Genomic DNA, 15,568 nt, shown 5'->3' with positions numbered 1-15,568 from the left:
CACTACATAGGGGATAATGTGTAATTTGGAATTAAACTTCTGTGTTTTCTTCCTGCTTCATGATGTTTTATGAGGTACAATAATTGTCCCATACAGGGCTAGCATGCTTATGCAAGCGTTTTCATCTCTGTGTGGACGGAAATATTAAAAGAAAATGTAGGAAAGGGAATCTCTGTTTTAAAAAAATTCTGGATACATGTGTACGGGGCCTTGCACTAAACAAGAAATGTTATTACCAGTAAAATTAATAGCAAACGTATTTAAGAGTTTGAACGATTTCTATGTAAATATGCAAATCTAATCAAGTTTGTTAAATTGGCCATATTAACACCTTAAAAAAGAACAAGACAGTATCTCTTGATATTTAAAAGAGCTGAAGATATGAGTAATGAATACAGTGACATGCAAACGTTTGGGCATCCCTGGTCAAAATTTTAGTTACTGTTAATAGTTGAGGGAATAATAGTTCATTAAAAGTTATTTTTTAGTAAATATTTTAACCAAGAGCTCCACAGTTCCTGTTACATCTTAATTACAGTAGAAAATGCCTGAAAATACTTCACTATCTTCTCATCATTCTCCTCCAGTTGTTTTATTTTCAGAGTGATAGGCAGCTGCGTAGAGGAGCATATGGCTGCTAAATTATATATATTATGTTTGAGAGCTCAAATATTTCCCACTGATGCCTTTTGGAGATCAGTGCATCTTTTACTTACTCACTGAACTATGTACGGTAACCTTTGCTTGCCACTGTAGATATGTGAGAATGTATATTTGAAAGAAGCCACAGTGCATGTGTGTACTGACTACAATAGAAGGCTGTGGGAAGGTATTTGGCCTGATACATACAGTGCACTGCAGTGAGTGCATTACCATGCCTGTGCAAGTGTTTATAGCAGAGGGATGTGAGCTGGGTCTGTATTTAGGTGGATACTGGCTTGAGGAAAGGAGCTGCAAAGCTTTGCAAAGGTGGCAGCTGGGCTCCCACTCATGGTCATCTAACCTCCTGTCACTTTAGTAGCACCTTAAGCCGAACTGTCAGGAAGAAGGCAAAGAGGACACTGAGAAAAGTCAGCATTAGGGAAGAAGCTGAAAGTCACAGATAGAGGACAGGACAAGGAGTGTATAGGAACAGAGAGCAGAGTTAAACTAAGCCTTAGATGTGAGCGTGGAGTGCACTGGAGTTCACCCTTCTTACATGTCGTGTATAGGATTTATGTTCTGGCAGTAGTCTAAGCAAACAAGTCCTCCACCCAGTGACTGTAGATGACATGGACACTGTGTTTCCATTCCCTTTAGTTCTATAGAAATTAAGCCAAAATTGTCCACCATGTTGTCAAATTTGCAACCACAGTCTGCGGGGTAGAGAGCAGAGGCGGAGCCAGGTTTGCATACTCATTTGGTAGACCTGCCCCCTTCTCCCTGACCAAGCCTGTCTCAGACCACCTTTACTGAGTTTACAGTGGGTTTTTATATCCTGGATAGCCATTTTGTCTGAGAAAAGCAATGTTTTAACAGTTAAACTGCCAGTTCCTGCAGGTTCCACTCCCGCTAAGAAAGAGTGTGAAGCATTTCCTGCGGGCTGTCAATCACTTAAAAAGTGTAACCCTGCCTTCTTATGATATAGCAGAATAAGGGTTCAAATAAAAGGATTTCGGGGGGGAATAGAAAATGCGCCAATATTAGCAGAGGGAAAATATTAGCAGAGATTTTTTTGAGTTTTGTCATTGAAACATATGAGGATGTGCAGAGCTACACATCAAACTGCAACCAGCCAGCAGAGGCGTTAGACCTGTGGTTGCTTCACTTTTCAGAGCTATCGATGGTCGCTGTCCATGCTTTATACAGTCACCTCTGAACAAGTAAGTGAAATATTAAAAATATTGCCTACCTTGTTGTGTTATGTTTTGAGAGTCTCCACTCATGACAATATGTCTCAATTTTTGCTGAGTTCACTGTAGTTGTGCACAAAAAGCATCTTAATAATACATCTCCAGGGCAGAAGATCTCCAGAACTCACTCGGACCCCACTGATCTGTACAACATGGATGAATGCATCAATAAACACATTAGATACACTATATGCCCAAATGTTTGTGGACACCCCTTCTAATAAATGCAGTCAGCTATTTTTAATGCACATGCTTGTCTAGTCCCCGTAGTGAGGTATTGCCAATAGAATAGAATAGAAATGATCTGGAGCAGAAACATGAACCAACTTGCACCATGGCTAAAGCCAGGTGTGGGATAAAAGGGATTAAAGGCCCCCAGCACTGAGCTGTGGAACAGAGTGACTGTGTTCTCTGGAATGACAGTGCTCTATTCAATACCTTTGGGATGAGGGGGGATCATCCAGCATCCTGACTTCACTAACATTCTTGTCGCTGAATGCCATCATATTCTCACAGCAATGCTTCAAAATCTAGTAAAAAGCCCTCCCTGGACAGTAAAACTTTTTTTAATACTTTTGATTTCAGAAGAAACCATACATAAAAAGGCAGGTGTCCAAATACTTATTTATTATTTATATTTATATTCATGTATTGATATTTATTCTGGTCTTCGAAATCTGCTTTCACTCACTGGTCAGAATAAGCTCCATCTACATTACCCACTATCTACTGTAATGCATTATTTCTCAGGCACCCTCTACACTGTTCAGAATTGGCCCGTTTCACAATTATGTGAACGGTGGACTCTGATAATGATATGGTGGTGTGTGTGGTGCTGGTTGGTTAAGGTCCGCCACCAAAAAACAGCCAGCCATGATTAGCTTTGTGTTCTGTGTTTCTGGACCGTTTTGTGCTGTATGACTGGTTAGCAGTACCTTGTTTCTTTTTGGGTAGCATTTTACTGATTGGATGTTGGTACCAGACAGCGCTACGAATGGCTAATTCATGCTCAAGTAGTTTTCCAATTTGAAGGTAAAGCTAAATGAACACATTTTATTTGGATGCTAAGCTTCGACCTCCCACTTGCAAGCCAGTTTGAACGCACCACAGTCACCAATGTACCGCCTCTGAACCATCCCCTTTTGGAGAATCTCGAGTCTGCTGCATGTGAGTGAGTGTAAAAAACCTAGGCTACTACAGGTTAGTCATGTTGTTTATTCTGGGTAAATTGGGTAAACTCAGAGTCAGAAGATAGTGTTAATATGCAGTTCTTACAGACGTGCAACACTGTCAATTTTATGGTCACTGCAAACTTGCCGTTTTATCAAATGGGCAAATCCTGAGGTCTTGTAAGGCCAGTTGTTTTGACTGAATCTGATGAATTATCCTCCCACACACAATTCTGTAGCCTTGCCTGCTTGAGTATACACTTCTGACCTTGTTCCATCAAACAATGACAAACATGACAACAATGTACGCGTACAACAATTATGTTTCATCAAATTCAAATAAAACACACTGTATATCAGCCAGAGCCTAAAGGTGGGGGGCAGTGGAGCTGCGTTCTCTGGAGGACTGGAGCTTCATCCAGTATCTTTGGGACGAGTTGGAGAGATGCTTGGGCTAATCATCCAGAACTAATCATTAGAAAACAGTACCTGATCTCCTTAATGCTCTCGTGGCTGAATGCAATCAATATCAGTATCGCAAAGGCAAAGGTCATGAGTATGATTAAGAAACAATACAAAGTACAGCTCTAACTCACACAGTCGTTACATACATAATAATCACACAAGGAGAGAGGCATGCAAATCACAGACCATGGGGAAAGTTTCTGTATCCCAAATATCTGCATAATTCAATCGCAGAATTGAACAGTCCTAAATGTAAATGCTGCACTGCAGAGAAACCTGTCAACTCTTATTTCTGTACATTAGTGTTGATAAGAACAAGGCATTGTGATCTACAATGCAAACAGGAAGGTTTATATGTAATGCTGATAATGGATAAACAATGAGAAATCTGAGAGGTTATGTATGGGTACTAGTTTGTTTTACAATGCCCTGCATGTATTTCTTTAACATTACCGTTTAATGTTTTTTTTTAAAACACATTCTAGGCCAAAACTAGTGTTAGAAAACATCTCAGGCGCCAGAAACTTAATTTGCTAAAGACCAATAATTAACAATTCTTCATACAACTCGTACATATACCACTAAAGTGCACCCCAAGAAATTCATATCTATATATATAAATTTTTTTACGATTCACAAGGAGCTCCCGTCCAGTTGTGGTGCTGTGTTTTGCCAAATACACACAACCCATTCTGTCATGTATGTGTAGGCTCCACAGCATTCTGCTTTTCCTGCAGAAATGCCTGCAGAAATGGTAAGAGTTTCTAGGGTCTAGGGTCATGGTTAAAGTTCGAGTTTGGCTTAGTTTGGCCTATGTTTAGGTGTAACGTAAGTAGGTTACGTTTAAGGTTAGGCTGAGGCATAGGTTCAGGTAGTCAAATTAGTTACTTTGCAACATTCTCTGTCCAAATCCTTTCATTTCTGCGTGTCTGGGTTGCTTTATTTTAATTTTGTGAATATCCATGTCGGTCCAACTCTATTTAGCACACATTGTATGAAACCTGAAATGGTCTTCTAGTCACATATGTACGAATCTCTCTTGAGACCAGGTTAAAAACGTGAACCTAATGATTGTGTTTATAAATAATAAAAATGTAAATATCAGAACATTATAAATATAAAGTGCGTTGATCCTTTAGAAAGTTTTTGGGGAAAAGTTGGTTTGAAGAAAGAACAGCTATCTAACAGATTTCAAGAAAACATAATTAACATTAAAAACATGGAAAGCATGATTTGACAATTTTAGATACACTTTACATGAAATGAACCCTAACACACTTTTTAAATCAATTTAAATGAAATGTGTTTAACTGATTTCTCATAAACAAGCCTGTGGGGTGGCTAGTTGCCTCCTGTTAAGAAATGTAGGCTGGCACCTGGATGGTCGCATTTCAAATTCAGGATTGACTGGGAACTTCTGGTTCTGCTCTTGGGCAAGGCACTTAAATGTACTATTAGTCGATCAGCTTGGAAGTGCTTTTCCAAAATGGAGTTAATTATGACACACAAATGAAATGAAGGTGGGTGCAGAATTTACAAAGTTTCTCCTGGACAGGTCTCAAAAAGGTGTAATGGCAGAACTAGAGTAGATAAATCTTCATCTCTTATGTCTTGTTCTCAGTACAGGAGTACATGTTCCACATGGTTTTGACAAGGGGTGGCACCTGTGTAGCAGGTGCAGAAAGTACAGCATGGCCCACTGTGAATGCTCTGGAAAATGACCTTCTCTGTTCACACATGGGCTCACTCGGACATTATGTGGACCGCATACTAAGGGGCTGGCAGGATAGAGTCCGGGTAATGTCGGGTGCAAATGATCCGGACATTTGCGTTCACACATACAGCTCCTCCAGGTACTGTGTGGAAAAGTTCTGGTTTATCGCGCATGTCTAAAAGGGGCTATAGAGAACATCCTTCAGAGAAATCTGTGGAACACTGGTCAGCTGCAGCTAACGATGCTAATTAGCTAACACAGGTAGTAACTGATAGGGACTCATGCACATACACATGGCTATTCTCACAGCAACAAATGGTTGGGAGGTTTACAGTTTCACCAAGCTTTCAAGAATGTTGTAGTGGGCAGCACAATGTATCAAGGAGTTTAATGCTTGCTCTGGCCAAACACCACTGCTATCAAAGAAGAATTTGAAGAGTAACCTGGCCATGTGTGATAAGTCTCTCTGAAACAGAGGTCTAAGGCGTGCTTTGTGGTCACTGGTGGGAATTCAAGGCAGATCCAAAGAGTAAAAATATGGTTCCAGTATTGTTGTGTTCTTCTACTTAAGCACTAGAGAAGGTGTTTTTTGAATTGCCATTTCAACAATCAGAGAAAAAGATACATATTGGATATTCCTATTAGCTGGGGTGATTTTTTTGTCAAACCCTAGGTTGAAATATGCAGATTTTTGGGGAAACATCGGTGGAGTTGTCATTTAACAATTGCCACTAGCAACCGATTTGAATCACAAAAAAAAAAACAGAGAAAGAAATGACATTACTGACGTCAAACTAAAATGACCTGATAATAAAAATCACCATCTTGATCTGACAAGCTGGTGTCCTGCGTTTCCACCTCCTTGTTAATGCACTTGTGTGTCTTTAAAGTATTCGAATGCCTGAAGCTCTTGCCACACTCGGAGCAGTAATACGGTTTCTCCCCGGTGTGAATGCGCTGGTGTAGCTGGAGATGACTCTGCCGATTAAAACTCTTCCCGCAGTCGTCGCAGCTAAAGCGCTTCTCTCCTGTGTGAATGTTCCGGTGCGTTTTGAGGTGACTCAGTACATTAAAGCTCTTCCCGCACTCCAGGCAGTCGTACGGCTTCTCACCCGTGTGAATGCGCTGGTGTGTCTGGAGGCTGCTCAGCTGATTAAAGCTCTTCCCACATTCTGAGCAGTAATAGGGTTTCTCTCCAGTGTGAATGCGCTGGTGTTTTTTGAGGGTGCCTCTCTCTCGGAAACTCCTTCCGCACTCTTCGCAGTCGTACGGCTTCTCGCCTGTGTGAATGCGCTGGTGGATCTTCAGATTACCTTTGTCTCTAAAGCTCCTTCCACACTCAGGGCAGTCAAACGGCTTCTCTCCGGTGTGAATGCGCAGGTGTCTCTGGAGATGGTTCTGTACGGTGAAGCTCTTGCCGCACACCAAGCAGTGGTGGGTCCTTTCCTTGAACGTACTTCTTTGGCCTTCACTGTGAAACGTGTCGGCAAAGAAGTCTTCAGACGAGGTCGGCTGAGGACTGGAGCTCTCTGCAAATTCTAGATCCTCACATTTAATCTCTTCTGATTCCAGCAGTGAAGTCATGGTTGCACCTCTTCATGTGTTCCTGGAGAAAAATGTAAATGGTGTCGGAAAAGTGGACGGTAGTAGCAGGAAAGATCTTGCAGCTGGTCGTCATTCGTTTCTAGAAGAGAAAAGTGAGAATAAATATAGATATTCAAAATGTATTAAAATAAAGGCCCCATATTCTACATTTTCCATAGGTACCTCCAAACAGATTTGTTCTTTATCACAACTCCCAAAACGTAAGATTACCCTTAAAAATCCCTTAAGGTTAAGTGTGTTGCAGAAAAAATGCCTTAAATGTTACCTGAAGGGCTTTCTTAAGGGCGAATTGTCATAAACCCTTATATGTTCTGAGAGTAAGAAAGTATGTCCCTGAAGTAATCTGTTTACTGTGGCATAAAGTTCTGTAACGGTCAGTTCCCTTAGAATTATTTAAAGGACACAAAACCTTACCTTAACATTGTTAAGATAAAATCTGACTAAAAGCTTTCGTTTGAGATCAAGACATGGCCAGATTCTGAAGCTGGCGTGAACAACAGCGTTGTACTATTCAAGATGGACTAAGTGACCAGGTGTAAACGGGATCAACGATAGAGCGAAAAATCTGGACTGCCAGGGCCAGTTTAGAGACCAGTATACCTCCATCAGTCTGGTGCAGCTTAATCTGCCCCTCCACAATAAAGAGGCATTTAGTTTATTGTACGTAGTTTTATTTTATTAACTCTTACTTTAGTTACATTTTTATTTATACAGTGCTTTTCACAACGAATCCGGGCCTCAGCCTCTTTTGAGCAAATCAATGGCGGCAGCAGCAAAGAAAAAAATTCTTAGATCAGGTGAAACCCTGGAGCCAAGACGGGCCAAGACTCAAAAGGGAAACCGGACCTCCTCTGGTCAGATAGCACAACAGATTATCCTACTCATTACAGTGTAATCAGACTGGTTTAATTAGATGAAGTGCAGCAGATGTTGAATAAAAATAACTGTATTCCGTACAGGAGAGTCTCTAAATAGTATTTTTTTAAGAATCTGTTGCTACTAATGTAACCATGATAAATATCGTGATATAGTATTTCTTACCATATCGCCTAGCCCTAGTTCAAACCATGGGGAACACTAAAAATGGACAGAAATAGACAGTGGCGATATGCAAATTTACTGGTATGGATATGTGTGTGTGTGTGTGTGTGAATACTTATTGTCTGCTACTGTGCACTGTGAGCTACCAAGACAAATTCCTTTTAGGTATGCATACTTGTCCAAAAAAGCATGAAAGTAATTCTCCTTATAAACAAAGGGGGTAAAAATATGAGCCCTGACCAAAAAACACCCTCAAAAATATTCCAGGGTTTAGAACACCTACAAATACTACTTACTACAGCTGTAATTAGGGCTGGGCAATATGGCAAAAATATTAGATCACATTATTTAAAGACATTTTCACGATAGACAATTTTTATTGCGATTGATCACAGACAAAAAGCAACAGCAGTGACAGATTTTTAAAAACTACTATCCACGAGCTCTCCAATTTAGTACAGCAATTTTTTTATTTTTACATATTTTACAAGCACTTCATCATATTAAATCAGACTAATTACACTGTTTGTAATAAAACGTGCATTTGACCAGTGTTTTTCAAGCATATGCTATATCAATCACGTCCATAAGGCCCAGCCCTAGTTATAATGCATTTATATGTATGAATACAGAGCCACTTTCAGGGGAGTCTTTGCCTCATTTACCAAAAGTGTCCCACTTGCCCTGACCTTGCCCACTTTTTCCACCTGTTTGGCACAAACATCTGTACGCAAACATTTAGCTAAGAACATTTCTATTTATTAACACATAGATAGAAAAATCCTAATAAATATGCATATGATTTTTGTTTTGTTTTTTTTCCTTTCTACATGTTAAATTCTACAGATAATTCTGTATTAAACTAAACTGTGCAGAAGTGTACTGGTCAGTACGGTCAGCTCCATGTGTGCAATAGGCCACACAGGTAAAGCGCTGACCTGTGCAGCGTCGTAGGAAAATGAGCCTGATATCGTTAGCGATACACAAACAAGGGCGGACAGGAGAAGCCCAGAGGAGTTTGTCGAAGGCAAAACAGCCCTTTAAATCTCAATAAAAGCACCTTACGACGATAAATACGAGTCCTCGAGCTGTTTTTTCTGCTTCTCGAGAGCGTATCGAGTAACGACAACCAGCATGGCATAAAAACAGGCAGCAGCTAAACGCTAGCTAATGCTGCACAGCCACGTAGAGACGAAGGCCGCCCTCTGCTGTGTTCAATAGACCTGTCTCACAAAATGTTCGATATTTTAATATTAACACTTCTCCAGCCAAGAAAAACATAATAATTTATCTATTAAAATAAGACGAACAGATATTGTATAGCCCCCTACTTTCAGCGGCGCAGCTCCTGCTCCTCTCCGAACAGCACTGGCCGCGCTGTCCGAGCGCTAATGCAGGACTGCGGATCAGATCTTCTTCTCCACTTTACTGTAGTTGGAGAACCAATATTAGCGCCACCACCTGGGCAGCAGCTGGATGCTACTGGACGCGCCTGTGTCCGAAACTGTAGCTAGTAGCTAACTAGCTATCTATCTCGACAGCTGCCCCGATGCCTTGCTGTCCTGTCTTATAGCTCAGCGCTAGCCAGTGGCCAAGTCAGTGCTTGATAAGGCAGTGAAGTGGCGAAGGGCTCTGGAACTGAATCACAAAGGACAACGCAATGCGTCCTAGCGTTGCTAAAGTAATGCCAGTCCACTGTTAACTGCTATCCATTAGCATTTTACTCCATTAAATACATTTGAACAGAGGGATAAAAAACTGGGTGCCTTCCAGCCCCGGACTACTGTCTGAGCAAGCAGCGTTTGTTGTGACAGGCGCCTGTCGGAGACACAAACAGCCGTCCGAGTCAGCCTCCTGCGCTGCGATTGGCTAGCGGGCCATGCGAGCTGTCCTCTGATTGGCCAGTTGAGGATTCTATCACATCACCGCGACAACCGCGGTGTAACTGGAGCTAGCTGTGGCTTTCCCTGCAATCCGATCAGCGAATACCGGGACCAGGAATACATGACTGTGCCTGTGCCGAGGAAGCTGAGCAAGCTTATTTTGTATTAATTTAGGCTAAATAATACATACATTGAATAATAAGGATAAAAAGGTAAAAAATAAAAAAAAGAAGCTGTGGAGGAAGGAAAAGTAATATGTATTAAAATTATTTCTTTGTAACAGTTTTGTTCCCCTTTTCAGCTTCAAATACACATTTATTTGATAAGTATTGAAATGAATTAATCACCTGGTATAAAATAAAAAAAATAAAAAAAAAACATTTCATGGGAGTAGCCTAATTGTCACCACCGCAGTCAGAGACACTGCTGGAGTCATTTTCTTGAGTTCAATCCACACAAATAAGCGTCTGGACAAGTGGGGTCTGTAACACGATTAAACTGTAGCTAAGAGGCTCTGGATGTCTGCCAAATGCCAAAATTGTACATTTAACCAATAAACAGCAGAGGCATATCGTTATAGCCCTGCTGAAAACATCCATCTCAAGACCAACTTCTTCTTCTCATTATTATTATTATTATTATTATTATTATTATTGTTGTTGTTGTTGTTATTACAGTAAGTTTCACGGTTGTGCTTAGCACTAAAGCATGGCAAGTAATTTAATTCATATTTGTTATAATTTAATATTTTATTCATTTGACAAAAATATAAGAAAAATGAAATATTAAAATACTTATTCTAATAAATTCCAAAACGAATTGCTTTTTAAAAGTAAATAACAATTGAACATTAAAATAGTTCTTTGAATTGTCTTTTAAAATCATATAATATAAAAAAACATGGCAAGTCATAAAATGCACATTTTTTATAATTTAATATTTTATTTATTCGACAAAAAATAATTACAAGAAAAAAAATATATATATATATATATATACACAAATATTCATTTACAACAACGCATGGTGTTACTGCGCCATCTGCCGTCCCTCTGAACGCACTGCCTGGTTTCCGGCATGAAGAGGTCACGTTGACTTGGTGAAGAACAACAGCAGCAGTGCGCGGTTTCGGCAGTATGGGGGGACTGCACATGTTCGTGTCCAGAGCCCGCGTCTGTAACCTCCGACTCTCTCAGACTCTGAGGAGAGGAACTCTGGCCAGATCTCCCTTCTGCGGGTCGAGTACCGAACCGTACCGTGTGATTCACGACAGGCAGCGGCGGTGCTTCACTCTCAGACTGGAGGACGGAGGTGAGGCGAGGGGCGTTAGCTAACTAACTAGCTAACTAACTAGCCTAGCCAAGAGCTTTTTACACCTCTAAAGATTCTGTCCTCCCGTGTCTGAAGCAGGTACATGCTGAAACTGACCCGTGCTTAAACGGCTATTTGTCCTGTTCACAGGTGTGGTGGACAGTGCGGTGCTGAAGTACTGCTACCACACTGACAGCCACGTCCATTTACTGTCCACCCTAGTTCCAGAGTCCTTCAGGGGGAAAGGTGTAGCCTCGCATCTGGCAAAGGTAAAGGTCGTAGAGACTTAATATAGAGCCCAAGCCTTTATGGGGCCCTAAGCAGATTTTCATTTGGGGCCCCTATACCACCACCACCACCACCACCTCAGCTCCAGGTGCTTCATCATTTCGTAGAGAGAGAGAGAGAGAGATATGGGTGCAATACACTGAAGCTCCAGAGCCTTTATCAGTAATACCATTTCTTTTTATTATTCAATGTTATTTTTAATATCATTTTTATATGTAATTATTATTATATTTTTCAATCATGATATTTTGATACTCTTGGGGGCCCCCTATTGGCTGTGGGGACCTAAGTGGCTGCGTAATTAGAGTATGCCTTGGGCCGGCTCTGCTGAACAGTACAGTAGTGGTGGTCTTGAGATGGTTAGCTATATGAACTATATTCATGCTAGTCCAAGATGGGCAAGGGGGCAGTTTACTTTTATCTGGACAACTAACTCTTTAGGGCCAGTTTGGCCAAAATTCTCAGGGTGACCGAACAGCCTGGTCTTGGTCTGGTAAGTCTTTGAGAACCCATAAACAAAGGGGCTGTCCAATACAGAGAGCAGACCGCGTCAAACACAAATTCCCAAACTTTTAATCCTAACGCAACACTGCTTTCAGAACACACCCCAACCTATTACACTAAAGTAGAGGTGGGCAACATGACAATATTTTGTTGTATTGTGATTTTTTTTAAAATAGTTTTTATCGATACATTAAGGATATAGTCAGGTACACTAACCAACTGCGTGTTTAATCACAAACAGTGTAATTTACTACAAAATATGGGCTCGTGTTTGGATGGTAGTGGTTAAAACTTCGTCACTACTGATGCATTTTGTCTGCCATCACGTCTAGCGTGATGAATATTGTGAAAATGTCTTTAAATATTGTGATACATTATTTTTTACCATATCGCCCAGCAAGGCGCTAAAGGCAAGAAAACAGCAGATTATCAACTAGACTTGTTGTCAAATGTACTTGTCATTCTTAGTAAAGATTTTCAGATTTGAAGAAGTATATAAACATACTTAAACCCTTGTAAAATATTTATAAATACAATAAAATTGACTTTTTTATGTGCAGAGAAACAGAAACAATGAACAGAAAGTATATATTTAGAAAAGTGGGCTTTATTGGGCCTCGGTGTTCCACCTGTGGGCTGAGAAAGCCGAAAACCTAGGGTCCTATGGAAATATGGTCCACAACCAAAAAAGTTTAATTTTTAAAATCAGCCCAGGTTCTATCCCCCCCGCCCACCCCCACCTCTCCTTGCCTGCATGCTTCCTCTGGTCTTTGCTTGATTTTCAGTTCGGTTAAATTCAATTTTATGTATTTATATTGAGCTTTTTACAACAGCTTTACAGAGATCTGTGTCCAAGCCTCTTTTAAGCAAGCTAGTAGCGAGAGTGGCAAGAAAAAACTCCCTCGGTTGAAAGGAAGAAACCTTGAGAGGAACCAAGACTCAAAAAAGGAACCCATCCTCCTCTGGTTGACACCATATAATAATAAAAATCAATAAAACAAAACTGAATTAGGAGAAATAAAATGGGAAATGTGGTGTCAAGCCAAATAAGATGGAAATGTGAGTGAGAATGATAAAGTCCATGCAGGTAAACAGTCAGAAGAATAGTCACGCAGTGAGGTGAGGACGAATCAATGCAAGGCTCCAGGGCAGGACAGTGGGCAGAAGGGTAATGGAGATTTCCATTTCACCAAAAGTTGAAGACGGAAGTACAGTTTCTCCACTGTTTGACTGCAGCTTTTAACCCTTTGAACAGTTAAGCTTGTTCACACCTAAACCATAGATTACAGCGGGCTGGATTTTGGAGGATTAATTGCCAGAGCAGCAAAAAGCAAGGTTTCACTTCTCCACTGCTTAAGGCAACAAACTATTTAACCAAACAGCCCAAAGTAAGGTTGTAACTGCTTGAGTTATTTTGATTCAAGAAAACCTGAGCTCCCCTGTGACAACTGCACATTTTTACTATTTTACAGTGACAGAATGGCAATAGCTGGCCTACCATTATTGGCTGTGCGAGGTCAAAGCTCTATACGTTTTAAAGACTCCATTAAACATTAGACACTAGTGTAAAGAGGGGCGAAGGCTAAATGTGCTTTGTATTGAAACTAAACCCAGAATGAAACCATGTACCATGACAAAGCTGAACAACGAGAGTTCGGTACGTGGAAGTGGCGTACCGTAAACCTGTTGTATCCATATTCAGACAGAAATCCCACATAAATAAAAAGGTTATAAATCGGTTCGGTCGTTCGGTTTTGTTAAGCTCCACAAATTTAGGTACATCCAGCCCACAAGCGAATGCCTTACATTGGTAGAAACGGTACTGTGAGCGAGAGCTGGGCAATATAATAATATTTTAGCGTATTGTGAAACAGTGTATTGTGGATATTGTTTCATTACAAAGAGTGTAATCAGTCTTACTTAAATAAAAATGCAGCATATTGTGAGTAAAAATCACAGTACTCCGGTATGGAAGAGTATTTGGATAGCAGTGTTTAAAAATGTTACGCGTGTATATTGTGATAAATATCGTATATTATTAAAAAAATGTCTTTAAATATGGTCATATTACATTTTCCCATATCGCCCAGCTCTACAGTGACCCCTTTAAAGTCACTCCAGAAAGTGTATAGCAGTTTGTGTGTATCAGTAGATTACTGTCTAAACGTTTGCCAGAAGAGTTTTCCTTTCTGTAGTCGATGAAAACATTTTTGGGGATTGTGTTTCAGGTTTTGTGTGATACATTTTTAATTTATTTAAATTTATATATATTTTGTCTTTTTTAAATCGTGCATTTATTTATTTTTTCAATTATGCAAAACATTTAACTCACCCAGTTTTTTCAGAAATGTCTCCTATATGTACTCATCTTTGGTTAGCTCATCCTTGTAGTAAACTGAAACATGACAAAGGCATTTCTTTCTGTTCTCCCTCTACAGGCTGCAATGGACTTTGTGGTGAAAGAACGATTAAAAGCAACCATCTCTTGTTGGTATATTAAAAAATACGTGGACGAGAACCCACTGTCTGGATACCAGGCATACATTGAAGATTAGATTTACATGAGCTGTCTGTGTTATAGGCTGCAGCAACCATAAGGCCACTGTAAGGTCGTTCCTGTATAAACTGGACTGGATTTAAATGTGGGCAGGCAATAGAGCCAATCTTTGTCAACGTACTTTTTGGCCACTTACCTTTAAGCCATCTGCCGGACGTGTAGGCCGGATGTTTAATTCAGTAGATGAGCTAATGAATGCCACGTCTGTTTCACAGCCCTTGGAGCTCAGCAAATGACCTCAATACTTCCCAGATTTGGACAGTCGTATGGTACGCAGAGGGGAGACGAACAGCGCAAGTGCTAAAGACATATCTGTCCACAAACTGACCGAAAGGAATGGATGGCTACCTTAAGACATTCATGCTTTTAATTACTGGATCCTCTGCTCGTACTTGCTATATCACCCTTAATGGAACAACGCGTTCTGCTGTTAAACATGGATTATGGGCCTTTTGCACTTAAAAAACACTGGCGAAACGCTACAGATGTGAGACTGACCAGCAGTTGTCGGAGTTTTCTGAAATTATTCCACTGGACAATAGTGGCAACTTAATGTACAAACGATAAGGACTTTTTCAAGGAGGTGCAAATCTTTTTTTATTCGCCTAGATACTCTAAGCTATCTCTGCGCTCTAAGCGATCTCTGGATTTATGACAAAGTAGACAACACAGGCAGCTGGATTTAACATGACAAAATGTGATAAATGATGTTCATATTTGCCTTAATCCTAATCTCAGTCGCTACATCCTCACAGTCAGTCTCTCGTCTCTCCCTAAAGGGCATAAACATCTGTTTCTTATTGTCTGAAAATGAGATGTCTGTTCATTTATGTGAATCTAAAACAGACTGGTTTTACTGTCAAAAATGAAACCTGGAGTAAATCATGCTATTAATAGGGATTTCCCGTTGAAAGTCCTACATAAAAAGTCCAGAAACTCAAGAGCTTCACAATTTATCTGTTGTTTTACAAATGTACTTTATAGTCATGTAGCTGTGCATATACCATTGTCATTAGAAAAAGAATATATATAATATTATATAATATATATACATGCTCTGGGTATTCTTACAATACAATTGATCCATTCGTACCAGACTTAAATTCATTTAGTGCATCTAAATGTGGCAATATCCTCCA

The 15,568-nt window shown here is 40.2% G+C and overlaps 2 protein-coding genes across 2 annotated transcripts; one reads left to right on the top strand and one right to left on the bottom strand.

Moving 5' to 3' along the window:
- Positions 1 to 3,092: 3,092 nt before the first annotated feature.
- On the bottom strand, positions 3,093 to 9,688 carry LOC140573804 (uncharacterized). The gene is made up of 2 exons (XM_072693376.1): positions 9,218 to 9,688; positions 3,093 to 6,924 (listed from the first exon to the last, which is right to left on the bottom strand). Exon 2 carries the CDS (start codon positions 6,822 to 6,824, stop codon positions 6,030 to 6,032), a length of 795 nt encoding a protein of 264 aa, XP_072549477.1. The 5' UTR covers positions 6,825 to 6,924; positions 9,218 to 9,688; the 3' UTR covers positions 3,093 to 6,029.
- A 1,165-nt stretch (positions 9,689 to 10,853) lies between these two features.
- On the top strand, positions 10,854 to 15,240 carry LOC140573819 (protein NATD1). Its single transcript, XM_072693393.1, has 3 exons — positions 10,854 to 11,080; positions 11,231 to 11,349; positions 14,311 to 15,240. Exons 1-3 carry the CDS (start codon positions 10,906 to 10,908, stop codon positions 14,425 to 14,427), a joined length of 411 nt encoding a protein of 136 aa, XP_072549494.1. The 5' UTR covers positions 10,854 to 10,905; the 3' UTR covers positions 14,428 to 15,240.
- The last annotated feature ends 328 nt before the right edge of the window (positions 15,241 to 15,568 follow it).

The sequence above is a fragment of the Salminus brasiliensis genome, chromosome 12 (genome assembly GCF_030463535.1).
Source record: "Salminus brasiliensis chromosome 12, fSalBra1.hap2, whole genome shotgun sequence".
Classification (NCBI taxonomy): Eukaryota; Metazoa; Chordata; class Actinopteri; order Characiformes; family Bryconidae; genus Salminus; species Salminus brasiliensis.
Note: the sequence above shows the minus strand (reverse complement) of the source record. Positions and strands in the feature narration are given on the sequence as shown.

Coding starts and splice junctions, on each gene's coding strand:
- LOC140573804 (XM_072693376.1), bottom strand. CDS start 6,824: ATGACTTCACTGCTGGAATCAGAAGAGATTAAATGTGAGGATCTAGAA.
- LOC140573819 (XM_072693393.1), top strand. CDS start 10,906: ATGGGGGGACTGCACATGTTCGTGTCCAGAGCCCGCGTCTGTAACCTC. Junction 11,081..11,230: donor TCTCAGACTGGAGGACGGAG/GTGAGGCGAGGG, acceptor TCCTGTTCACAG/GTGTGGTGGACAGTGCGGTG. Junction 11,350..14,310: donor TAGCCTCGCATCTGGCAAAG/GTAAAGGTCGTA, acceptor CTCCCTCTACAG/GCTGCAATGGACTTTGTGGT.